Consider the following 27,990-nt stretch of genomic DNA (forward strand, 5'->3'; position numbering starts at 1 on the left):
ACTACTTGCTTCAGTGGGTGCCTTGGCTCGAAGAGCTCTGATTTAATTACTGAAGCCACATTTTTGAATCTAGAGCTATTGTAGCCTACGTTATAGGATTCGTCTAAAAGCCTATTTAAGAAACGGTAAGCCTTATTATATTTTGCTAAGTTTGTCTTGGTGAATGTGGGCCTATCGGACGGGTTAGTGAAGATGACGTTACGTTTTTGAGGAATGTGAATGGAATTCCTACATGCAGCAGGGATGTGCTAAGTCGAGGGTAGCCTAAGAGAAATGTTTGCATGTCGGGCTTCACATTAAAAAGTAAGTTGAAATAAGTAAGGTGACACCTTACGCGCTAGTAAATATATGGATGATTGTTATATTCTTCATGTGCTACCCATATAATGACCCAATATAGTCATTGGTTCACAGATGTATGCTGTCTTGCCGTGTGTTCGATTAGTGTGCAACAATCGTCATTTAGGCTACGCGGTAAAAAACTCGTAAAGGGAGGTCGTTTTGTGAAACTGCTTAAACTCATGCTATAAGCAACGTTATCGTAGGCACGTAGGCTACACTACCATATTCAGTGGTAGCCCTTTTCTGTATACTGCATGTTTGATCTATTGTGTAACACCTTCACTCAGTGTATGCCTTTGCACACTCAAAAAATGCAATAATAACTTAGCATGAAATACATATTTAAAAACAATTTGCACTAGGCCTAATACCTTTTCAAGTAGGCCCACGCCTAACACAGGGGCTCCTGCAGGTGCATGCTGAGATGCACTGTGCAAAGGTACATCAGGCTGTTCAGCTAGGAGTAGCGAAAGAGAGGACTGGGTGGTTTATGCACAGAAATAGATATTCACAACGATATTAGCCAGCTCATATATTTTCAAGGGAAAGTCAGCTGTGTTGTGTTGTTGGTGGATAAATAAAGTGATGCTAGAGTGGAAGTGATGAATGGAGGGGCTAAAGAGCTGGACTAGCATGCAGTAGCCTGGAAAGTTGTGGGTTCAATCATTGTACCCTTCAGCAAGGCACTTAGCCCCCGGGTTATATACTGGGACAATGGCCCTTGTAATATAATTGACATAATGTAGGTTGCTTTGGATAAAAAGCATCTGCTAAACGTAAATGTGAAATTATTTTAATTAAAGTTTAAATAATCAAAAACAAAGTTGAATGTCCGCACACTTGCTCCCGTTTTGCTTTATCTTTTATTTTTTGTTTCACCAAGTGAACGTTTTCGAGCTACACGCTCTTCATCAGACTTGAATCAAAATAGACACACGTCATACTTATTAGGTAGAAAGGGTCACATGATATATCAATCAGGTTCTGATTGGAGGGCACACCCACTGCAGAGAGGTGCATCCCAAGGTACCAACAGACATCCACAAATATTTTTCACCACACTACACCAGTCTCTACCAAATATACAAAAATATACAGAAAATATATACATACACACATATATACATACATACAAACATAATAAGTGCATATTTTGAAGTTCTTTCTAAAACACGACATAATTTCAAGTAAGCATGATAAGGTGTCTATATACTCACAAGATTATCTGACCCTTTTGTCCTGCACCTGCGTTTTGGATGTGCGCACCTCTACCTTAGCTAATTAAAGTTTAGATTAAATAAAAATTGAATTTAAGTTTCATCTCTGTGAAGTGGCCGCTGAACACTACTCTTTCCCTCTGTGTTGGTCATCGTCTAAATTCAATTTGACCATAAACTTTCATACTTTGTCCTCTAATGAACAAATATGGACAAAATGGATTGTGAATAAAGGCACGACATGAGTGGAGGACTCCACTTTCGACATTCAATTATTACATGTATGATGTGACCGTGCACTCGTGTTGGCCCTACACACATTATGTTAAGAGACGACTTTGTCATAGCTTATAGGCATGCAACACCAAAGTAGCACCCAGCCCTCACCAGAACTGTCACACCTAACTCCACAGAGACCACTGACAACACCTACCGCGTCCCCACACTCCTCCCCCAACACTTGCATGCACACAAACAAACAAACAATCATCCAAGTCAGAAAAAAACATGCATAAAATATACATTTGTACAAATCCGAACGTGAAATGAAAGTGAAGTCGAAGCCCCGAACTACTAGCCTAGAAATCTACATTTGCTGCCAGGGCTAGTCTAGCAACTCTCCGTTGACTTGTGAGCTCTAGAAATCGAAACTAAATCTGGCATTGAAATCGTGTATAGAGTCGTTTGTTGGGCTTAACATAATGATTGATGGCAGAGTTGCAACGGTTTGGCTTAAATTCCCTGCTACTTGAAAACAAATATCCTATTGCGTCCTATTGCGTGCAAAGGGAATTTGAAAGACAACTGATTATCCCGACCCTCGGACTGAGCACTGCGAACGGTGAGTGCCCAGACCCTACATTTTAATGTGGGTCTGGCTTGCCAGGCTACCGAACTACGGGAAAGGTTGCCTTATAAAGGAGGAAAACTCTCCTAATAAATCATTGACTACTTAAAATACATAAGTTACAGACATTATGGGATCTCAAATTCAATCTACACACAGTATACATCAAACATTCAGATCTAATTCTTATAAAGTTATGGTTATGGGATTTGGCAGACGCCTTTGTCCAAAGTGACACACACAAAAACAATATAATATTTTTAATTTAGCAGGGAACAGATTAGAATGTTGGTGAAACTATAATAAGGAGAATAGCAATAATAAACAACAATGTCAATTCAATCAATAATATAAAAACAATAACATGGTTAGACTACATTAAGGAGCATATCAATAATAAACAATAATGTCAAATTAATCAACAGCCTAATGGAAATAAAACAATATTATACAAACCATAACGCATAAGAAGTACTTAAAGAACTAAGTGCATGTCTTTAGAACCCTCTTAAACGACCCACTCGAGCACTAGGTAAGTCATTCCACCAACTTGGTTACCTTTTCTCATTTATGTAAGTTTGCATTATCATACATGGTATTGGTATAGGTTACAATAGTATATGCCTCAATATGAAACCCTTTAATCATTCAGTTCAAAGATAAAATGCAGTACAGCATAGCACTGTGATAAGCACTTTGCATACAACTGTAGACTTACAGCACGCACGGCCCGACAGGTCCACAGTTTTTTACGACAATATCTACATTTGCTGCCAGGGCAAGTCTAGCAACTCTCCGTTGACTTGTGAGCTCTAGAAATCGAAACTAAATCTGGCATTGAAATCGTGTATAGAGTCGTTTGTTGGGCTTAACATAATGATTGATGGCAGAGTTGCAACGGTTTGGCTTGAATTCCCTGCTACTTGAAAACAAATATCCTATTGCGTCCTATTGCGTGCAAAGGGAATTTGAAAGACAACTGATTATCCCGACCCTCGGACTGAGCACTGCGAACGGTGAGTGCCCAGACCCTACACATACAGTGGTTTGCCCCTTTACAGCTGTGACCGCCTCCACTCTCTTTTGAGTACAAAATTGTAGAGTCCTCGTGGAAATGTGTGCCCATTTATTCGGAAGAGTGTCTGTGAGGTCTGACACTGAGGCTTGGCTTATCTGTTCTTATCTACTGTATCTAATTTACAGTAGTTTATGCCCAAAGAGAGCCCTGTTCACTGCGAGCCAAATTCACTAAAACGTGTCTTAATGGACCTTGCTTTGTGCACTGTGTAGTCACGAACAATGTCAATGTTGTTAAACTTTACCCTTGAGTAGGGTGACCAGATTTGTCGAACCAAAGACCGGGACACTTTGCACGTGACCATAATGTGTGTGCACGTGCACACGTGAAATGCGTCATGATGACACACACACCCCCCCCCCCCCCTCACATGAATGAATGTCTGACTTAGAAAATGGGAATAATCAAGACAGCTAGACAAGCATTGTGATGGAGAACAGGCCTGAGGCCTAAACATAGGCAGCATTTATTGATTTGAAACAAAGAACCATAGATGTGTTCTATAGGCCAATCTATCACAGCCTCAATGCAACTGTTTTACATAATTATGCATACACATATTTATTGGATGAATGAATCCTCTCTAACAGCGGTTTATTGGCAGAGAGCCTGCTGTGGAATTGAAGACAAGTGTCTTCAAAATTTGCTTGTGTAACGAAAAGGGCTTTAAGGGTAGGCAGTAGTGCTGTGCGGTATGACCAAAAATGTATATCACGGTATTTTTCAAAATTATTACGGTTTCACGGTATATGACGGTATTTTTTTTACCATGCATAATCAGATGTTCACAGCATTTTCTACAGGTTGAGAGAGGAATTGCTGCAGTACATTGACTAAGGATGGTCTATTTTACTGTCATGATATAACTCCACAAGTGGTAATGCAGTTTTGCATGGCCCCAGAAAATGATGCTGTTTACAAAGAGCCACTCATGATTCTAATGAAGAATCTAATCAGAATGCAAAGACAATTGCAGTCAAAATACAGAACTTTTACTGTGCAAATTTCACAAGTAGGCTACATCTTGTATAAAACCAATACAAAAAGTTGTGCAACTTGCAATAATTATACTTTTTGAAAATGATACAATTTAAAATAAAACCTCTCTGTTAATATGCTTACTCTGTCAAATAAGCCTATCAGAAATGTATTGTTATTGAGTTGGTTTACATGACGTTAGTGGTAGGCTAACGTTAACTTGATGTGGATGTCTTTTTAGCCAGCCATGAGCTTCGGTTCGGTTCGCTAGGCAAAACATTAACAAAAAAGATCGTTTTGGTGCACTGATGACAGTCAGGATCATTTCTAACTAGCCAGTAGAGGCCTGCGCGGGACAGATTTTCCAGTCCCGCGCCCGCCCGCTCCCGCAGTGTTCAGTCCCGCTCCCGCCCGCTCCCGCAAAGAATTATGATTTTCAGTCCCGCTCCCGCCCGCAACTGTAATACATTGTCCCGCTCCCGCCCGCAATTCCCGCATGATTCCGACGTTCACCTACTGCTCAAGACAGTTATTGACATTGGTTTGAGGAATTAAACACGCTGCGCTAAGCTGAGCGCATCACTGACGGATCCTTCTCCAAAGTGCATGAAGCGCCTTCGGTGGCACCAGCTGCTTAGGTTTCACAGCAATACCCAGCAAACCTACCAATTTAATCTACAGTGATATTAAGAATAATACATTCTTTATATGCTTCATTACGTTTACATAAGAAATAAAAATATAAGAAGTGATGTTATAATTTTAAACACCGCATAATGCCCTGCCCCCTCGAGCATTTGAGCATAGCCAGCTCACATTACAATTGATTTAGGCTTAAATGCAAACAAGTGAAATGGAGAAAATATTAGCCTACCTTTTCTGAATCCAGAATATTGAAAATATAACATAATCTTAATTATTATTATTTAGGCTAACCATGGCCTGTCGCCCGTGAGGGAGAAAAGACATGGATCGCGCTACAGAACCTCCTTCTCCGTTGTTTTTAGCAGTAGGAGAAACATCGTGGCTGTTGCCTTTAGACCAGCACTTATTTCTGAAGCATTGTGTGTTGTTTCGCTAGAGGAGCTCTGCTCTTCTGCCATGATCGGAGAGCAGAACGGAAGAGCCAGAATACGGAAGAGCAGAACGGAATCGGAAATGTGTGCGAGATTACACATCTGCAAATCTACATTCAAAAATGTTTATTAATAGATAGGCTACCAAATATAATATCCAGCACATTGTGTTATATATATGATATACATTGACCAATAGGTAATTTATGATTTTATTTTACATTTTAAAACACTTTTTTAATTCGCGGGACTGCCGCTTATCACTGCTCCCGCCCGCACCCGCGCTGTGCGCTCTCCCTCCCGCCCGCTCCCGCAAGGAGCTTTCAATATTTGTCCCGCGTCGCACTGCTTTGCGTTGGGTCCCGCGAGTGCAGGGCTCTACTAGCCAGCTACACTCAAAAAAATATCTTGTTGGATTTAATTAAAAATGTTTTGTCAAGTGGTTCCACGAAACTGTATTAAATAACTCTAAAGATATTATATTCTTTACGATTGACTCAAATAAATAACATTAACTGAACAAGAGTGAATAAAGTAGATGGTAAGTAATTGAATTCCTTTATTTTTATTTAGTATTCTTACATTGAACCAACTTAATATGGCTGTGTTCAACCAACTTAATGCTGTTATGTTCAATTAATTCAGCATTCTTACATTGACTCAACTTAATATGGCTGTGTTCAACCAACTTAATGCTGTTATGTTCAATTCATTCAGCATTCTTACATTGACTCAACTTAATACTGTTCTGTTCAATCAAAGTCACATTGTTATGTTCAATTAATTTAAGTTAAAAAGATATCTAGCACACATCCACATTAAGTTACGTTTAAGTGATACAGTTACGTGAAACCACACTTGACAAAACTTTCTTAAGTAAACTCATCCTAAACATAAAGTTCTTAAGTAAATCCAAAGTAAACAAGTTGAATTTGTTCTGCATAACATTTCTAAATAAAATAAAATGTCTAAAATTGAACAAATGTGTTGAAATAGCAAACAGACACACGGTCTTCAAAACCAATCTGCATTTATTTAGCAGCAACCTTTGTCTCCATTCTCATCAATCCATCAGGGAAATTTTTTAGTAAAATAGAAATGCAATGAACTGAAAAATATCTCTGCTAAACACGGCATGTGTAGTTTTGTTACATTGTTAGTGATTCAACTATAATGTCTACATCTTCAAGTGGAGGCATTGGCACCCTCATGTTTGATTGCAAAGATCCCGATGGTGGTTTTCTCCATCTGGCTCTGGGCATCAGTCCGCGTCCGTTACCACAGACAAAAAAAAATACATTTAATTGATGACTTTTCAAACAAAAGTATATGTTTTTAGATATGTTTGAATTCAGTGGATTAACCTCGCATCTCCCATCTCCTTTAAATTAAAGCAATGATTCTGAGTGAATTTCACCCTTGGGTCATTTGCATGATCATCGCGAGTGCCAAACCCCCCCCCCCCCCCCAAGACATTGGTCGAGTTTGCGCTGTCAGTCTATGTATCAGCCCAATGGCTTGCCAAAACCAAAAGTGTATCTCGTAAATTACCCCATAATAATGTCCGGAATATCACTAAACTTCTACAGTAGTACAAAAAAGGGTCTGTACTCATTAAACGAGGCATTGGAAAGTTTGTAAGTAGCCTACATCAGGACGTTATTTAAATAACACTTGCCTGATAGCTTCTAGTCTCTGCTGCTACCGCTACGTCTACATCACTTCCGTGATTTGTGAAAAGCCCGTAAAAGTCCTTTGCAAAACTCACAAGTGTAAGAGAAAAGCTAGTGAATTAAACACTCCATAGTCATATATTGATAACTGGATGATATTTGAAATTGTATTTTCAGGTCAATAAGTGTTGACCTGAAAATACAAGCATTTATAAAACTTATGCATCGCTTTCTGCCAGGACTTTTACAGGCTTTTACCAAATCACGAAGTGACGTTGACGTAGCGTTGCAGTAGGTGTTGTTTATGAGTACAGACCCTTTTTGTACTACTGTAGAAGTTTGGTAATATTCCGGACATTACACTTCTGGTGAAATTCACTCCGAACCATTGCTTTAGACTCTCTGCTCTCCAAAATCCCTCAAACGTCTATGATTTCTTTTAACTCAAAAGCTAGTTAACCAAAGATTAAAACTTTGGGTGACATTTTACCAACACAGACTAGGAAGCTTTGTCTGTAAAGGGTTTATGCGTGGTCAAACAGACCAATGGTGACTTGTTCTGCTGTAACATGCATTCTGCTTTAACATGCATATAGACAGCCTTAACAAAACATTACAAGCACCGAAACATGAACAAGGAAATGTCCATGGGTACTAAAATAATATAAGAAGCCATATTCATTCATACCCATCTTCCCACTAGACGTACCACTGCTACTCTCGCTGCTGTAATGCTTTACTGTTTTTTTTATATTCATTTACACTTACCAGGTATTCCTTTATGAGTTTCTCAGAGCCTTCATTTAAGTACACAAGTGGTTTCAGGTTGCAAGCTCTCAACAAGCCAATGGTATAATTCTGCAAAATAGGGAAATGAACACTACTTTACTTACATTTACAAATTAAGCATCTTAATGTTTACCATGCCTTACCATGCAACCCCCTTTGTTAAATGTTAAAATGTTAAATGTTAAAAGAGATTTTTGGAACGCACTGATCTTCAATGTAAATCTATTCAGGGGTTGAAACAGGCAGTGCACCCCAAATATGTCTATGTTAACTTTCAAATTCATGTCATATCAGCAAGGTAAGACCTTTCAAAAAAAGTTAGCAGGTGCATGGCAAGGTCCGGTAGCTAATGGCCTAATATTGGATCACAGGTTTTCAAAGTGGGAGGCACAAAACAACTTGGTAACAACTCACTAACCTGGTCAATGGCAGCCATGATCTCCTCCCTTCCTACGCACACACAGCAGACAGCCTGGAGCAGATGATGTCGAGTTCTGACATTCTGACAACATTATGAGGGGAGAGGAGATTGAAAGAACAACTAACAATACAACCCAGCATTTGGAAATACAGAAAGAATTACAATTAGCATATGGTATGGGTGTCTGCGACCAAAGTAACCATGTGCTAACCTGTAATACTTCAATAAATGAGACCGTGATGACACTCCGGTCTTGCGCTCTTTGCACTGCCACATAAAGGCCTGTGGGGAAAAAGAGAAAGTATATCAAACTCAACAAATTTGTGTAAAACTATAATAATATTAGATCACAGAATCAATTGCGAATTTTAATAGAATTGAACTAGGAAGAAAACCTTTAATTAGATTGGCTTGTTTGTGATTTAATTAATTACTTGTTTGTGATTAACAAATCATTCAAACATTGAAGAGTAGGCAGCCTCTAGCATGAAAAATGTAAAATTATTTACCTCCCGAATATAGGGGTTGACAACAAATGTGTGTGCTTAAAATGGACAAGTTTCCATGCAAGAAACTGCCATTTACTTTGCTCTTTTATATAAGCCGGATGAGAGCCAAGTAGCCTATGATAGCAATACAAAAATAATGACAAGTCTGATGTTCCTGCAACTGCTGTCCTTCAAAGATTGCAGCTACACGTGGCTAATGTTACAGAGAGACTAGGCAAGATGGCTGAGTTTGCTACACGAACGTTAAAATGATTCAAATGTTTCTTGACGGACTTTAGAGTCTGCATCAATGCTAGCTAATTGTTCATGACACAGAAAGATAATTTGGTCAGAGTGGGGTGCACCTACGTTTAAACATTAAACTTTTCAGATACTGATCCAACTATTAGTATTCACATAAACCCAGGCAGGGTTGGTATGGGGCTAACGTTAGCTGCTATTTTATCTTAGCAGTTAAATACATTAAGTCTGACCTTGGCACTTCTATGAACATTCAATTGTGATTTATATGAAATAACCCCATCAAGGCACCACCCCTGTCTATCATCAGTAGGGAGCAAAACTAACCTGGGAAACATGATATAAATAGAATTCTAGCCTGAGATGACTTAGCTCGCCAGCCACCATGACAGATTTAGCAGCTAGTAGCTAACATTAGCTGCTCGAGTTTAGTAACACATTTACACTTACACATAATATCTACTAAAATGATTATTCAAGTTGTTGTTACGACAAACTCGCTAAACTCAAAACAAAAACACTATGAACAGCAACAAATACATACCTTGCAATTAAAGGATCCAAAAATGTTCCGTGAGCAAGAGAGGAAAAAATGGCGGACCTTCACTTTCTCAACCGTCTCTGGCGGAGTCCTCACCATGGTCCTCATTAATTGTGAAATAATGCTACGGCAACCATAGAGGGACAAATTTCCTAATCTAATGCGTTTTGTTCAAGAAAGTTGTGTAGATCCAATGCAAACATGTTAAGTTAATCAGCAAAAACGCATTATTGATTTGAAATAACACAACTAACTCAATTTCACCTTAGAAACCTAATTTTGTTCTGTAAATCCAACGAAAGAGGATTTATTAAGATGAACAATAGTGAGATTTCATTTTTTTGAGTGTAGTATTGCTCAGTGCATGTCTATAACATGCTTTACTTGCTACCTGAATTTCAGCGAATATTCTTAAGGTGAGATGAATGATAAGATCATTAAGCTTCACTGTGTTCGGTGGATTGCTAACTAACTTCACCTACTAGCCAGCTAGTTACAGCTGTTGAACAATCTCAATAGAATTTTCGTGACGGTAGGCTAAATCCTTTTCAATGCAGTATGTATCCCTTAACGTTTTTCCTTAACTAAAGAAACAATTTAAGGTATTATTCTGTGCAACACCCTTAAATAAAACCCTTACCTAATGAGAAATTAAGCCTTAAGGGTCATACTTCAGGGGAAAAACTTAAGGTGTTTTGTGTTTACCCTCACTATGCCTCGCAGTGGCACCATGCGTGCGTGTGAAAAAAGTCCCTCTGAAACACTGTCGCGCGCGCAGCGTTCCAAATGTTGTGTAATCAAATACACCGGTATGGCGGTATATTAAAAATTCATATCATAACGAAAATATACACCGGTATGCGGTGTGAACCGGTATACCGCCCAGCACTAGTAGGCAGGGTCATGCGATTCCTCTCATCAGTCGAGGAGAGAATATTCTCTCAACAGGGGCATTGGTGCCGGGGGGAGAAGGAGCAAACTGGCATAGCTGGCTGATGTTTTGGTGAGGGATCTCCCTACTATTGAAATGGGTGAATATCTCAGCCCAGCGTTCATCCGCTGGCTTGCATTCGGCGTTCCACTGCGAGATCTTTCCATTGCAATAAGCCCGCACGGATGATGAGCTCATCAAACAGCTGGGTCTCCTTGATGTGGCACACTGACTCGGCATTGACGACACATATTGCAGAGAGGTCTCCACCTCGTCCCATTGAGGAACACTGGTTAATAGTGTCCAGGAGAGGACTTCCAACTCCAGAAAGGACGCCCCCCACTCCTGGATGTAAGAGAGGCATCCGTCATAGAAAACACAAACTGTGTTGCGGAATTCCTCTGCTTTCCCTGGATCGTCGAGGCTGCTCAGAGTCTTGACCTAAAAGGAATTTCCAGTTTGAATATAATTATCAGAGACATTTTGAAATGTGAATGCAGCTGAAATGAGCGCAACCAATGAGCATCTTCCATTAAATGTTGTAAATTATTATAGCCTAGGCCTATAGCCTGTTGTCAAATTAAATTGCACCTCTGCTGTAGACTAACTATTCGAATAGCTTGCTGCCCACATTAAAAAGTATTATTATTATTATCCTACTAGCTCATCTTCAGGCCCATAAATAAGCGAGGAGCTTAGCTGCAAGGTTCTGCAAGTTGGTCGCAGAGTGCGCAGCTGTGGTGTTCTGCTTTTCCAGGCCCTTGATGGAATCATTGAATAGAGACAGCTGATTGTGCATGAGCCATATCCATGCCTCGCAGAGAGGGTCATCGAGAAATGTGATCGATAGTTGAAGTAAGCCTGCAGTGCTGGATACAGCTTCAACACTCTCTCATCTGTCAGGCCTAGCGACAGCCAGCGCGTCTTGCTGGTCCCGAGAATCGTTACATACTCCAGCTCAACAATACTCAAGCTGCTCTGTGCGGACAGTGTAGATGTGAAAATATCCAAATACCTTAACTATGAAGCCTTCGATGTCACAGGGAAGGGTGTCGGCTGCAGACTGTATCGCATAATGGGCAATGTTCGCACCACCGCCAATGCCCTCAAGGTTGTTGTCCACGACCTGCTTGAGTTTGTAAAAACATTGTTCACCCCATTCCAGGCCTTGCCTCCAAAGTTGGTATTGGTGTTGTCCTCACGGAAGCCGACTAACTAGGATGACAAACTAAACGGTCTGAGGCTACGGGTGATTTCCTCCACGAGAATATCGGACGTTTCACCTGGGACGTTTCACCTCTTCTTGAAGTAATGAACCACAATGGGGACCAGCTTGACAGCTTTGTGGTTGGAAGTGTTACTTGCCACCGAGATGTGATGAACTTCGTCGAGGTCTGCCCTAAGCAGATCCATGGCATAGGGTGCAATGACATTGGTGACAATTACCTCTGACTTCGTACGGGCACAGGTGAAGCGTTCGTCATAAAAATTGTGAATCAGACCGGTCGTGCAGTCCATTGAACGAAAACTCTGGTGGTTGACGGTGTGATACGCAAAAGTGCCCACATCAGCAGCCCTCTAACTCATCTCTCCCAGCGTTCACTTTGCTAAAATAGCTGGAGACATTGCTAGCTCCAGCAGCCTCAACCCACCGCCTATGCTTAGTAGGGCTGTCACTTTACGTTTGAAAATCGATTGCACAATCGATTGGACCAACCAACACAAGTTTCGAAAACTAAAATAGGGAATCGATTTTAACCAAATATGTACACTATTAATTTTAAACGAATTGAACAAATAAAAAATCTAGATACAACAAAACTCACAAACAAGCAGAAAAATAAAAAATTATTCCGAAGTGCAGTAAGCATTGCGAAAGCTAAAAAAAAAATTCCCACCAATTTTACGCACCGGAAACAGCTGTTTCAATCGGCTGCTGTGCTGCTGGTGTTTTGACAAAATTGAGGACAACGCGATCAACCTGTGCGACATGAGAGAGACGAGTGATCGGCCCTAATAACTTGAGGAGTTCGATATGGAAGCACTTCGGGGTTTGGGTATATCAAACTATGGAGAAGGACAAAGCGGTATGTAAACTGTGCAGTCGTGAGTTCTATGTAGGCGAAATTTGTTTGATATTTCTAATTGTAAACGCAGCCACGTTGAAGCCTGCAGTAATGTTTTTCACTGATGTTATGGCAGTCCACTCTGCTTATTGTTTTTCGCGAATGTTGCACTCCTGTTTGTCATTGTGCACGAAACTTCACACCAAGAAATCATCAGAAATATTGCTGGCTTGTGCGTCTTCAAGTGCCCCCTTTACGTTCGTCCTGATGCCTGTTAGTTGTTCGTGGATTGGCCTATATTTGGCGTTGAAAATTGACAATCGAAATTTTACAATCGATTCAATGAACAATTATGTCTCAAGAATCGAACAGGATTTTTTCACAAAAGTGACAGCCCTAATGCTTAGTCGTCTTAATGTGGTCTTTTACACCGTGAGCTACTGAAAATGAGCACTTGCAGTGCTCGCAGAAAGCTGCATATTCGTCCCCTTGGACTGCACAGAGGAAGAGGTAAGTCGCCTGTACATCTTTTGAAAACGATGACTTTCTCTTCGGCATTGCTGTAGGCTGCTGTTTACTCTCAGTAGGTAAAGAATTTTGTAGGTGGGTGAAGAAACCTGATACATTTTGTTGTTGTAACATTGCATAAGCCCTACCGATGCATTGTAACATTGGCCTTTTAAAGCGCAGCCACTGCTCATTGACATGCCGACAGCCCTTACACACACGTACACCCATGAAAACTCGCTGTATACTTTAACTTTATTGTACTATAATAAGATCATGTAGGCTGTGGCCGGGCAGTGTGTTATTGTATCGTGAAAACCGGGACACTTTAGCGTCCCGACGCGCTTTTGTCGGGACTCAGGACACGAAACTCAAAACAGCTACTGTCCTGGTCAAAGACTGAGACTATCGTCGATTTCATGCAAGATTGATAGAGAGGCAAGTGATTGGCCTCTCTTTGTGCTATTTTCGCAGACCTAGGTATCAGTTGTTTCTGAGGGCGGGCTTTATCTCTCTCACTCTGTTACTTGTTCATATAGCCTGCCTGCAGCAGCGATATGACCAAGGAAAAAAAGAAAATGTTAGCTAACAAACACAGGCCACATGCTACACTAAAGTGGATCTCTGACTATAAACTCACATTGTTAGGCTACTTTTCTCCTGCCCTCGGTGGGTTAAATGAAAGAGCTGAGGTGAGGTTAACAAGTGTTTAGTTGCAAATTCACGTTCCCGCAGCTGGCAGTTTTGAAACTGTTTGCTTTGCGAAACAAAATGAATCTGCACTGAGTGCGATTGTGAATTTAGCTCGGCTTAATAATTTAATGTTGTCTTGGAAAGTTATTGCTTGTTCACGAGTTATTTCAGTTAACATTATATTTTCCATGTGTCGATGATGGTTAGACATGACGTTCTCAGGGAGCACAGACCTTTCCCAGGCCAAATATTTGCAACAAATCTGAAAGTGGACCTAGCAAAATATTTTGACCGGCTCAGTGATAGTTGTTTAATTTCTTTGTTTTCTGTGTAGCTTATAGATCATAATTATTGATAACGCGCAAACAAGCGAGACCGAGGCTTCTAGATAGGGATGTAACGATTACCGGTATAATGGTAAACCGCGATAAAAATGTTGACGATAACAATTACCGTTTTCATTTCAAATATCATAATTATCGCAGTTGATTACCACGGTGTGGAAACCGTGTGTTTAATCCTTCCCAGCTTCATCCGAGCCTGCTTTTGACATACAGTAGGCCTGGTACAATGAAAAAAAACTGGTACCCTACTGATTCTATTGTCTAATTGATGGATTTAACTGCGATTCGGATTAGGCTACACCTGATTTTAAAAGGCGGAACATTTTCACCGCAAAACGTGTACTGTATCATGTTTCCACTTCAGGTCTTTTTATACTGCGATAATACATAAAACCTTGATAATTTTGATCACTATAAGCGTGAGGTTAAATTTTCATATCGTTACATCCCTACTTCTAGACTGACATAGCTTTCGGAAATATGTCACCTTTTTCAGCCCTTCTCAGTTTGCAGGTATGCGACTATGTTTAGCCAATTAAATACCTTGATATAGAAGACAAAGAATGATGCATCATATGAAGAATGCAACAATGATGCATCATATGAAGAATGCAACAGGGTCATTCCACGTCAGTTCAACCAGGGCCCACGCACTTAGGTCTCAAAAAATTACCTATGTTACCCAGGAGACACACTGTAAAATTACTCTTATGTAAGATCAATACTTTCCAAGATATAGCCAGTTTTACAGGGAGAGGGTGGTGTCGATTTTGTTCGGCTCTTTTTTTTGTGAAAGTTCACAAGCCCACAGCACAAGAACTAAACCATGTAGGAGGCTCAAATGCTGGTGCATGCTGGTACATAAATAGGAATAGTATGTAGCAAAATCGTCACGTTTGGTCTGGATAATCCTGCATGGTCATAGCTGTCCCTCAAAGTTGATACAAATTTTATTGGAGTTTTTGGCTGGGCTCTGTTTAAGCCTTCAGAAGACATATTTGTACTCAACATAGGCTCTTGATTTATTTTCCTTACTGAGATAAGTAGAAACACTCTCACAAAAAACAATGAACAGAAAATAAATTCCTTCAGGGTCTGAACAGCAGACCTTAGAAGTCTGAAAAATAATTTTGGTTCTCATTTTCAGAGCACCTAAACACCTTGTGGGAATATACAAAGATTTTTTAAATATTTTTTTTTTATTCTCCATTAACTTTTCTTTTTAAAAACACCAATTTGACTTGTCTTATGCAAATCTTTCTTTTTCACTTTCCACCCTGAAGATGGGCAAAATGCACCATTGACATCAATATGTTTTGTATAGAGCTACCACAGGTTACATATTGATGTCAATGGGGCATTTTGCCCATGTTCAGTGTGGAAAATAAAAAAGAAAGATTTGAATAAGACATAAATATATTGAGGAATGATTTGATTTGAATAAGACATAAATATATTGAGGAATGCGATCGTCGAGGTGCCATGCCCCAACATTGTATGACACATTAAACTCAACGAGAATCGCCAACATCACCCAAAAGTTGATGTCAATAGACCAAAAATAGTTGGAAAGCCTACAGAAACTATAGATAATTAATGTGACTTGAAGCAATGATGAAGTAGACTTGGAGCAATGATATGCTGAGGAAAAAGCAATAATAAAACAATAATGTCTATTCAATCAAATAAAATATTTATCAAATGTATTAATTCATACAAATTGAATAGTAGAGACAGACAGTTCAAATGCAAAGTGCAACAGTGCAATTAACATACACACACACACACACACACACACACAGGGGTGAGAACAACAAAAGAAGCTTAACTATAGTGAGTGTATTGAACCTATCCCACCTGGAGCTATAAATGCTATGGCAAAATGACAGAACCTTTTGATTTTTTTTTTTTACCATGACCTGTGGAAAAATTGTCAACATCTAAGAGAGAGAGAGAGAGAGAGAGAAAGTCTCAGGGTACATTGGAGTGGAGGAAGAGTAAATTATCAACACACTCTGGATCAAGGGCAGTGCGTCTCTCCTCAATTAGCCACACTAAAGCTCCTCTCAGACGGGGTACTTGTTGCTGGGATGGCTAGAAGTTTTTTGGCCACAGGAACAAGGGCATCTCCAGCACTTGCCCTATCTTTCCAGAAAGTGAGGAGGTCAGTGGGTGTCTTCAATGGTTCGCTGAGGTACTTTATGACCTCTTGCCGAGTTGTGTCCTCCAAATCATCTGATGGCTCGTCTTCCACCTGAACACAGCTGGCAAAAAAGTTGTGGACTTCTATGGGGCCTGTGGCAGGATCTTTAGACAAAAAAGGGTACAGGATAGGACATCCGTTTCAGAACAGGCTTATGATAACACCAAAGTGCCCTCAATGTAATTAATATTGATAATAAAATCTATAGATAATTTTATTACTTTCATTTAACAAAATATATCTTTTTGATTAAAGGCCACCTATGTTATACCATGTTTTTTTTCTCTCAGCAGAGCCTAGGCCAGAGGTTCCCAAACTGTGAGGCGCGCCTCCCCTGGGGGGCGCCAAATGATTTTTAGGGGAGGCGCGGAAGGTTGATTCAAAAAAGAAGGGAAAACGTTTATTTCATGTTAGAACTATATATGATTTTTTTTCAATGATTGTGTAATTGTCAACATTATAAAATCGAAATAAATCATAGAAGAGATGTATACTAAATCTTTGGGATAGTGGAAAGTATTATTGATCCCTATCCTGAGTGAGAATGTATTGTGCCAAACTTCATAACGTAATTTGGCAACAGTGCCGCCAGCCGAGCTAGCTGCAAGTTACCAGTGAACAAGCGGATTAGTACACACAGCCTTACAACACTGTTTACAGCTCTTCGAGTCACGGTAAAATTTATTTTTTGGTAGGCTACATAGCTAATTTAGATAATTAGATAATATGGTGTGGGTGGTTGCGTTTCTTTAGGAATCCGCCGGCTTGGTTTGTATAGAAATGAATATTAAGTGACAGATACACGTAAGAGGTTGGACATACGTGACGGTAATATGTGACGTTCCGATAGCTAACTTAAAATGGACAGATTTGTCACATTTTATCGATGTACGGCCCGAGCCTGATATGGGCAACAAAGCCAAACGTTGAAAATATGATTAAAACTCATTGCATTGCATAGCATAGTATAGCACCTATTTAAGTGGCTTAACTGAAGTGAATATCATTATTTGAAAATTATTGGTGGTGGGGGGTGGCGCGGAGGTGTCACTGTTTTCAGACGGGAGGCCCACATTGATGGAGTTTGGGAACCCATGGCCTAGGCTATCCATATCTGGCAACATATGATGTCAATATTTCTCATATCAGTTTGATAAATCTCTTTGAAAATCATGAATTTTCATAAATCTTCCATAAGGCCCATAGGGTTAAAAATATGGGGCTGGGGTAGTATAACTCAGACACAGAACAAAAAGTGATTTCTCTCTAGTGTTGTACTGATATTATGAGTTACCCTCTTGGACACTCTGCACTGTCCCTGACCCTGCTCCACCAACCATGGTCACCATTTCCTAAACAACTTCCTCAAACTGCTGTGGATTCACTGTTTTTTTGAGGAATCAGGGCTGTACGTTAACTTTTTTTGCAAGTAGCACTGGTGCTACAGAGGTTAAAAGTTTTGTAGCACCAGCCACAAATTCTGTAGCATCGATATAAAACCACTAAAATCTCTAAAAACAATCAGTTCATCACAGTTCATCAATTGTGGTTGGGATCTAGGCCTACTGCAACTGGATTGATAAAAGGTCATGTAGTTGTATTGTAAACATCTCACCTGGATACATTGTGTTTGAGATTAACAAAAGCTATCAGCATGATATGTTATTTGGTTGTTGTGTTTTTGTAAAAACAATCCATGACGGTTCCAAGCAGTTAGACTTTTCAATGGGTATCAGGAAGACAGGTCATGCCATTGATTTTTTGTTAATTTTTCTTATTCATGCATTGGAAGTCAGTTCATTTATTTTTGAATAGGTAGAAGATATGCTGAAGCTTTTATTCCACTAAGATTTAATTCACGTTTAGTTCATATTTCTAAAATTTTAGATTAGTGTAACCCTACATTCAACCTTATTGTCATTGCACGAGTGAAATACCGTAATTACATCTAACCAGTGGTGCAAATGAGTAGGCTAACTGACATGTCAAATGCATCCCTAGACTGTTCCATACACATAGGCTACAATAGGTAGCCTACTAAAGTTAGCTGAAGGTCTGTGGCTAAAGCAGTCGTAGCCTAATTAAAGTGTCGTGAAGGTTTTTTCGGAACCGATCTTGTATAGGTTATTAAGCACTACTAAGCAAGACTGTTGCGCATGAAGTGGGCTCATATTTGACAGATAGAAGTGAACGTCCCGGTGGACTTTTTTTTCTAAGTTTTAGATCTGAATGGTGTTGTTTGGATAAGTTGTTCGTTTTAAACTGAACTAAAAATGCAAAGCAACAAGGCGATTGCCACAAACTTCTACCTCTGCTTGCCTAATCTAATCACCTCAGCCCGGCCCGGTCGGAAGATACTTTCGCTTTAGGCTAAACATAGCTATCACTTGTTTGATTCGCGAGGATCATTTGCAAGGTGTTGTTTGATTTGGAGTTGGATACTATGCCTACAAACAAGTAGACATCGTTTTTAATCGCGTAGACTGCAACTAAGTTGAAATTAGGGATGTAACGATCAGTGTTGGGAGTAATGCGCTACAAAAGTAATGTAATTACTGTAATATATTGCTGTTTGCGGTAACGCGGTAATGTAAGGCATTACAAAAAAAAAAAAGGGTAATATTTACTCGGTACAAACTTCAGTAACGCACGTTACAATGCAGTTTAACCCAACATTAAGCGCTTGTTTTGTTTTGATACATATTCGCAAACACCACGCGAGAACAACAGAGGAGAAAAAATCCGCGCAAAATAGTAGAACGTTATCTCCTGATACTGGTTGAATATGACTGTGGCTGCAGCAGACTCGCAGGCGGACTCTATTTGCGGGGTGGACATAAGCCTACGCTCATTATTTTCAGCTTGTCAGAGACAAGGCTATGAAGAACATAATAGTTAGTGCACTTTGTGTGCGAAACCGAAAGATCTCTCAGCTCGCGAAATAGCACAAGTAAATTAATGAAACATCTAAAGTAGTGCCACGCTAATCTTTTTGATTCTTGATAAAACCCAAACTATGCTGTTGTGCATGTCAGCTTTGTGCTGTGAACTTAAATTGAAGAGAATAAAGGGATAGAAATGCAGAAAAAGATTGTGTAGCCTGGCAGTGCCACCGCTCCCACCACGTGCATCACGCACTTTGCGTTGGGCACCAAAGGACAGAGGGGGCACCCAAATGTAACCAATGAATAGTAGCTTTACTGCAAACTGCGTTTCACTCTTCATCAATAACGTTTACAATGTCAAAATGCACTAACACGATGTTACATGCAAGTTTGATACCTTTTGGGTTCTCAATCACCACTTAGTACTATAATTGGTGGGTCTTCAATCATTCGTTTTCCAAGCATTTAGGCTACATGAAGCACATGATATGCTGAGTCGACTGAAACGCATTCCATTCAGATAGCTAGGTGGATACCAGGCTCATAATTTACTTGTATTCGCAAAACGAAATGTGAAGCAACATGTCATTGCATACTTCCATTTCCAAAGCAATGAAGGTTGCTTAAAACAACTTAACATTGTGCATATTATTGTTAATATTGTGCTATCAATGTAACTCAAACAAATAAGGCTTGTAAACAAGAGCTGGCAAAAGGGCATTATGACAACGTAAAGATCAATGCTCTTAAAGTGACAGTGCACCATTTATAAGTAAAACAGCATTTCTTCAGAAATTAATGTTTAAAAATACACAGTAATGGTCTGTAAATAATAGGCCTTTTATTTTACTTTAGGTGTTTGAGTTATCATTTAAATGTCACTCACTCAAAGCCACTCACTTAGGGCACCGAAATGGCCAGCAGGCCACCATCTTGACATGTCTTTATTAAAGGAACCGTATGTAAAAATTGTATTTCAATTAATCATAAAATTGCCCTGATATGTCACTAGACATTACGAAATCATGTTCATTTCAAATACTTATATCACTGACAACAGTAGTCTGGCCAGGATATTGTCATTTAAAAAGTGAAGTTGCAGCCCTCAACTGATGTTGATGTTGTCATGTTGTGTTTTGGCCTAATGCGCCACCCTCCACCTATCTACTAATCACAAAGTCAGTAGTGTTTAGTCATCCGGTTGCCAACTCTGCCAGTCAGAGGGGAGGGGAAGGGGATACACCGCTCTACAGTAATTTGAAAGTGATTGTAGTACCAGTTTTGGCCACAATCTTACATACGGTTCCTTTAAGCTTTGATTTACAATATAGTAGGCTCTCTATTGATTTTAATGAGTAGGCCTAGGCCTTAAAGTTACAGTATTTCTATCACAATTTACCAGACTTTGACCTTTTGTCAGTTTTTAACATTCTGACTATGATTGTTCCTTGTATTGCATTATGATCACTGCGCCTATTGCATTCTACTGTTGCCTTAAGCCTAGCTCAGTCATTATGCTATACCACATCTCCCTCCATTGGAAGAGCAAGCTGCATTGAGCGTAATAAACTGCATTTAGAATGGCAAATCCATATTTCTAGATATTTTGGTGAAAGTAACTTAAAAGTAATGCAATAGTAGTGTAATGCCTTACAATTCAGAGACAGTAATATTATAATGTAACAAATTACTTTTAAATGACAGTAATAAGTAATGCATAGTACATAACGATTTTGAAGTAACTTGCCCAACACTGGTAACGATTACCGGTATAATGATAAACCGTGATAAAAATGTTGACGATAACAATTACCGTTTTCTTTTGAAATATCATAATAATCACGGTTGATTATCACGGTGTTGAAACCGTGTGTTTAATCCTTCCCAGCTTCATCCGAGCCTGCTTTTGACATACAGTAGGCCTGGTACAATGAAGCAAAATTGGTACCCTACTGATTCTGTTGTCTAGCCTAATTGATGGTTTTAACTGCGAATAGGATTAGGCTACACCTGATTTTAAAAGGCAGAACATTTTCACCGCAAAACTTGCACTGTATCATTTGCACTCTGCATCTTTTTTTGTTCGCGTGCACATTAAATCCATTCCACTCACGTTATCAGAAGAACACAGTAGCCTAAAGTTTTATTTCGAACACTTACTTTGGTCTCACTCAGGGTAGGAATTTCACGGCGGCCACGTTTTTGCCCCTTGGCCGTGATGTCCCTTTGAAAATCAGAGGTTTACAGGCCACGGTGCCCCTTGGTGCCCTTCTTTCAATATTCTGCTTTGCATCCTACTAATAGTGAATTTTATTTAGCCTATGGCCTGTCAAAATAATCTTAGCATTCACAGCGCAAATTAATTTCTTTTACGCAGTGGAGAAAGTGACAGCGCAAGAAAGAAAGTGCGTCTAAATTCACCTATTCTTCTCAGTTGAACTACTCGCGAAGTAGCCTACTCATCACACAGACATCACAAGTATCACATGAAAGAGCTTTTTCTCAGCTTTTAAACGATGTTAGTCGCGAATTGCTGTGGTGAACGGTTCGTGAGAAACGTAAATAATATAATTAAATTTAATCATAAATTCTACTGAAGGTTTTCGTCCATCTCCCTACCCATTCCTCTCGGTGCAATACTTCACGAACCTTTCGTTTAACACATGACAAACCATATATCAGAATAAACAGCAGACCTTACCGAACATAAAGGTGTAAAGCAGTCCCCTGTACAGTTAGCCGTTCCAGAGTAATCCACTTTTGAATTTGCAGTACATTTCGACATGCATGGATGTCTCCAAATTTGGGCTTTAAGTTTTACAATGTGTTTAAATTGTTCCACATGATTTCATAACGGGCCAAATACAAAATAAATGTTACAAATATCGCCTATATATCGGTAAATCAGAGGACAGCTGACTAAGAGTTTGTGAAAGTAGATCACAAAATGCTAAGCATGCATCTAGGCTATTTGAGTTTCTTAAAGCTGAACTGTGCTTAAATTGTTCAATACATGATTTCATAACAGGCCAAATATAAAATAATTGTTAAATATAGCCTAGATATCTGTAAATATTAGATGTTCAGATGATTTGCAGTTCTATATAATATGTCATGTTTCATGTTTTTGTAATGTTTCATACAGTGATGCAGGTCTACTGCAGTGAATAGGCTATACAACTTTGATATTTTGTATAGCCTATGTGGCCGTTGTGCCCTCCACCAAATATGCCCAACTGAAGGCCAAGTGGCCTTGCCCCCAGAATGGTGAAATTCCAAGCCTGGTCTCACTCATTGGATCCAAATAACAGTAATAGCAACCTCCAAGTCATGGTAGGGTAAGTTAAGCGATAAGCACATAGCCAATTAAACATGAAAAACTGAACGGGACACTTTTTGAAACTATTTCAGCTTGTGTAGGCCTATCAGTGCTTTCTGAACATATTTAACACACTTTTAAAAATACCGTGATAATACCGAAAACCGTGATAATTTTGGTCACTATAACCGTGAGGTTAAATTTTCATACCGTCACATCCCTAGTTGAAATCAAAGTAGCCTACATCGATTCCCCTCTCACAGAAGTAGTCTATACATACGCACTGCAAACAAACAAACAATCGTTTCACCGGGAGCCTACACCGGGCGCGTAACGAAGAGCTCCGTTCGCGACGCGCAAAAACAGAAGACGGGTCTATTTTTTTTTACGTAGCCTACGCGCCGCTATCACATCTGGTGTAGCCAGTTGCACTGATCACAGTAGAAGGTAATTGCTGTAGCCTCCCTGTCAGTCTCACACGCATGCATTGTATTGTCATAAGCAAAACTGTATACTGTAGCACCAGTGCTACGTTGGTAAATCATCCATCGCACAAACTAATTTTTTGTAGCATGTGCGACATATATGTGGGCATAGAGCTGTGGCAACCAAATGATAGCGGTGGATCAGAAATTTCAGCTTCACTGCCTCAGCTAACATGCTTTTCAACTGAGGGAAAGAAAAAGCGTAAGTGCAATTTCTGTAGATAATACATCACAGTACTATTTCATCAAATATATTTTAATTGTATAACAAACCTAAAGCAAAAAATGAAAGTTGAACCACTGCATAAAAGCAGTACAGTTATAGCATAGCATGATCAGTTATAGCATAGCATGATCATCAAGTCTATAACTACTTGGACAGGCAGGCCTGTTGTCTGTGGCTGGGCACTGGTAGTTAATGGTTAGTGAGTGTGTGTGTGTGTGTGTGTGGTCAGGTGTGGTGGTACTTTGGTTGGTTACCTGGAGAATAGAGTCCACAGTGTTTCTGATGTTGTGTTGATCCATACATCTCACGCGTAGCCAGGACACGATTCACCATGGCCCAATCATGAATAAAGTGCACGGTGACTGTGATGTATGCTGTGTTAGTTTTCTCCTCTGTCCACAGATCAGTTGTGATGGACTGACAATTTGGGGAACACTAAGGGAAAAAAAACAAGAGAATCTCATTGTTTTAAGTAGAGACATATTTCTAGAAGCACAATTCATTTCCTGAAACAGCAACCAAATGTTTCTCTAATCTCAACCACTGGAACAGGGCCCATTAACTAGAATTTTAGTTTAAAACACCATAGAAAATGCAGGCTACAATATAACAGACTAAAGACATCAAATAGCTCGCTATAGTAGGCTACTAATTTCATAGCCAGGACTAGCCTGGCGAGCCAGACCCACATTTACATGTAGGGTCTGGACACTCACCGTTCGCAGTGCTCAGTCCGAGGGGCGGGATAATCAGTTGTCTTTCAAATTCCCTCTGCACGCAATAGGACAGTGGCAGCGCTATGAGTCCCATGCGTTTCCCACCAGCGGAGCTAGTTGGCTAGTTCAAACATTTGCCAACTTAATAAAAGCTTAACTCGTGTCACACTGTTCGCCAACAGCAACATCCATCTTATTTGTTTTCAAGTAGCAGGGAATTCAAGCCAAACCGTTGCAACTCTGCCATCAATCATTATGTTAAGGCCACCTACCGACTCTATACACGATTTCATTGGCCCGGCGAAGTCTGGGGATCTGGAGCTCACAAGCCAACGGAGAGTTGCTAGACTAGCCCTGGCAGCAAATGTAGGCGCGTCTAGATTTCTAGGCTAAGCCAGGACAGGAGCCAGAAGTGAACACGCATGGCTATAAAAACTGTGCTTTCATACAACTAAACACGACCAAACTTCCAATAACCCTTGATCCTACAAAATGCCAATATGTTTGTGTTAGCTTACCTGTTTCAACGTGTCCACAACCGAAGTCTTCACGGCCTCGTACTCCTCTTTTACGTACCTGCTCACAGTCCGAGCAGAGGGCAGGACGTCCTCCACTCCTACATTGCCATATTTGGCTCCTATTTCGATGAGTGTCTGTGCCACTTCATGAAATCCACGGCCTTCAACAAGTGAGAACGGCCTTAGGTCGGTGGCCGACATCCGGGCCGCCTTACCTGCTACGCGTGACTTTTCAGCCTATGGCACCTTTCTCCTCAAACAGTTCGAGATTAAAGGCTGCGTGCAGGCGAGGCTACGACGATGTAGCCCGCTAGTGCCACTCTCGGGCTGATATTTTAAGATAGTGTGGCACTCTTTACAAGCAACATATTCGGTTGCTTTTTCATTTACAGACACCCTACGATATTTCGCCAAACTGGCTGATTTCCCAGACAGCTCGTGCAATTGAATAGAGCTGTCCTTTGCTGACACTTTCGCCTGTAACTGTTTCTTTGCATCCATTTTGCCGTAGGGCCTAATCGCTGAAGCTGATTGATTGTGAACAGGGCAGCTGCTTTGTCTTGCTCAGATAGGCTACCAATCAACAACAAACGTATTGCAGCGTAATTTTTTATAAGTTAATCTCTGGCTTTCCGCCAGCTCCCGTTTATTATTTCCTGTCCCGTCCCAATCACGTTACCAACAGTGAAATTTACTCCCGTACTGCGGGAAACCCGCGGGAGTCCCGAAAAATAGTCACCCTCTACTAAGAAACTAATAAACTGCAATTCGTTGTTGTGTTGGCTAGGAAGTGGAATCAAGTCAAGCAGTGTCTTGCAGCAAGCAGCTGCGCCATCTAGTGGACAAACAACGTAACAACAATACTGGAAATCCAAATGAAGGATTCAGTTTTCTTTTATTTAATTTAGAAATGTTTATCGTCCGTTTTAAAATCCAATACCGATAGTTTGGAAAATGCCTAATATCGGCCCGCCACTAAATCGGTTTGGCCTCTACCTTTTAATGATTGATATGTGTATGTCGTACAAGCACTAGTACAAATCATTCAATATGTGATAGACGTCCTCTAAGATGATAAGAAGATAATTCAATTTGTTATGTGCTTTGAAGAAACTGTTGACCTAAACTATTAAGCTCAGCACTTGTGTTGAAATGGCAGGACTCTGGTATCTAACACAATCTGAGTACTGTTACTCTTTATAATGCATACACATCCCAGCAATAAGTACACCATGGTTAAGGATATAAGCTTTTATCTTTTTTTTCCTTCGATTTTGTGTTGTCAGCTGCCTATACTTGAAGGATGGAGGCGGACAATGAGACCTCGACACACTGGGGAGGACGAGACGGAGGGGAAAAGCAAAGACTCTGCTCAAGCAGGAGTTTATCTGACTCCGGATCCCCTAAAAAACATCAGGGAGCTCAGAAAATAAGGTCGTATGACTGCTTTCGGTGCGGGAGAAGTTACTCCAGTTCTTCGCACCTCAGTCGCCATCAGAAAACTCATTCCGAAGAGAAACCTTACCTCTGCTCAGAGTGTGGGAAAGCGTTTATAGAGTTGAGTAAAATGAATGAACACAAGAGAGTTCACTCTGGAGGTAATAAATCTTATAATGTTACATGCCCACAATGTGGGAGACGTTTTTCCAATCCATCTAACCTCATTCGTCATCAGAAAACTCATACTGGAGATAAACCTTATACGTGCCTGCAGTGTGGGAAAAGTTTCTCCAGTGCATCAAATCTCACTAGTCATCAGAAGAGTCATACTGAAGAGAAATCTTACTGCTGCTCAGATTGTGGGAAAGACTTTTGCAATGGGACTAGATTGAGATCACACCAAAGAGTCCACACTGGAGAGAAGCCTTATAAATGTACATCTTGTGGGAAAAGGTTCACCTTCATGAACGGTCTTACAGTACACCAGAAGATTCATACTGGAGAGAAACCGTATCCTTGCACAGAGTGTGGAAAGAGATTTACTACCTCAAGTGCTGTAATAAGTCATCGCAAAGTGCATAGTAAAGACAAACCGTATGTCTGCACACATTGTGGGAGTAGTTTTGCGAGATTAGATGAATGGAAAACCCATAACAGGCTTCACACTGGAGAGAAACCTTACCATTGCACTCAGTGTGACAAACTTTTTTCTCAGCCTTCTCATCTAAAAACTCATTTGAGGATGCATGCTGGAGAGAAGCTCTTTCACTGCACACATTGTAACAAAGACTTTTCTCAGAGTAGCCATCTGAAGGTCCACCTGATGATACACACTGGGGAAAAGCCTCATAAGTGCCCTCAGTGTGGAAAGTCTTTTGCCTTATCGGGCACTCTTAAGTGTCACCTCAGAGTCCACACTGGAGAGAAACCGTACCCCTGCTCTGAATGTGGAAAGTGCTTTTCTCAGTGTAGTGAACGTAACACTCACGAACGAAAAAAGAACTGTAGTAACTCCATCAAAGACATCTGAGAATACAGGGGAAACGCTGATGGATTCGTCAGTGGCCACTCAATGTATTACTTTTCGTTTACAACAATGTGTTTTGCAAAGAGAGAATGACTTGGCATTTAGTCATAATACCATGAAGGTTCTAATGTGATGTGTGTTTATCTTATCTAATTTGATAAGGTCTTATGATTTACCCTGGTTACTTGTTTTCATTTATTAATTTGGTCCCTGCACATATATTGCACATATATCCATATATATAGGCTATATTATTAAGATACAAGATTTTAAATGTATCATCACCCCCTAAAATATCTGTATTGCTTATCTGTAGATCTATTTTGTTCTATTTTTGTTCTATACAATATGTGTGATCCATTTGTGTCCTCAGTATATATTATATAGAAACATACACAGCTGATGCAAGGTTTGGAATCACAATAATGTCAATTTGAAAGAAAAATGTTTTCTTTTTAAATAACCTTGGTTTAGGATTGATGGTTGGAATTATTTGTAAAAAATTAAATAATTTGTCTATCTATGTGATATAAAAAGCCGCCCATCATACCTGTCTTTCATTAACTAACTAATTGCCACCAGCTTTTTGATGTAACCTTGCAGTGCTGTTCAAGTCAGCTTCATAAATCAAATGAGCAGCGATAGAAAGACATTTTGCTAGAAATACATCTTTATTTCTGATTCAGATTATTTTATGAAGTCAACAATTATTAGTAATCATTTGAAAGTCTTTGAAGCAAAAATGAATGTGCAGTTCAGGAACAAATGAAATGATGAATAAACAAAGGAAAGAAATACATCTGCTGCATTACTTGTTTTAAGAGGACCAATTCGCAAACAATAAAGACAACAGATTATGCAGTGTATTGTGCCGGATTTGATTTTCTTATTTCTGTATTTCAGTATTGGAAGTAAATAA

The 27,990-nt window shown here is 39.9% G+C and overlaps 1 protein-coding gene and 1 long non-coding RNA gene across 3 annotated transcripts; one reads left to right on the top strand and one right to left on the bottom strand.

Annotated features, from left to right (window-relative positions):
* Positions 1–27: 27 nt before the first annotated feature.
* On the top strand, positions 28–27,990 carry LOC143134251 (uncharacterized). Its single transcript, XM_076294497.1, has 2 exons — positions 28–125; positions 25,891–27,990. Exon 2 carries the CDS (start codon positions 25,908–25,910, stop codon positions 27,072–27,074), a length of 1,167 nt encoding a protein of 388 aa, XP_076150612.1. The 5' UTR covers positions 28–125; positions 25,891–25,907; the 3' UTR covers positions 27,075–27,990.
* Positions 7,987–9,826, bottom strand: LOC143134178 (uncharacterized). 2 transcript variants are annotated; one of them, XR_012988610.1, is made up of 4 exons: positions 9,715–9,826; positions 8,633–8,703; positions 8,419–8,502; positions 7,987–8,069 (listed from the first exon to the last, which is right to left on the bottom strand). It is a non-coding gene; the product is annotated as an uncharacterized LOC143134178 (long non-coding RNA). The 2 variants fall into 2 exon arrangements; XR_012988607.1 differs by lacking the exon at positions 9,715–9,826 and having other exon boundaries at positions 8,633–9,293.

Source organism: Alosa pseudoharengus, unplaced genomic scaffold, assembly GCF_046254945.1.
Source record: "Alosa pseudoharengus isolate Yale_2024_CS ecotype anadromous, Long Island Sound unplaced genomic scaffold, YU_APseudo_1.1 YU_APseudo_1.1_scf_1, whole genome shotgun sequence".
NCBI lineage: Eukaryota > Metazoa > Chordata > Actinopteri > Clupeiformes > Clupeidae > Alosa > Alosa pseudoharengus.

Coding starts and splice junctions, on each gene's coding strand:
- LOC143134251 (XM_076294497.1), top strand. CDS start 25,908: ATGGAGGCGGACAATGAGACCTCGACACACTGGGGAGGACGAGACGGA.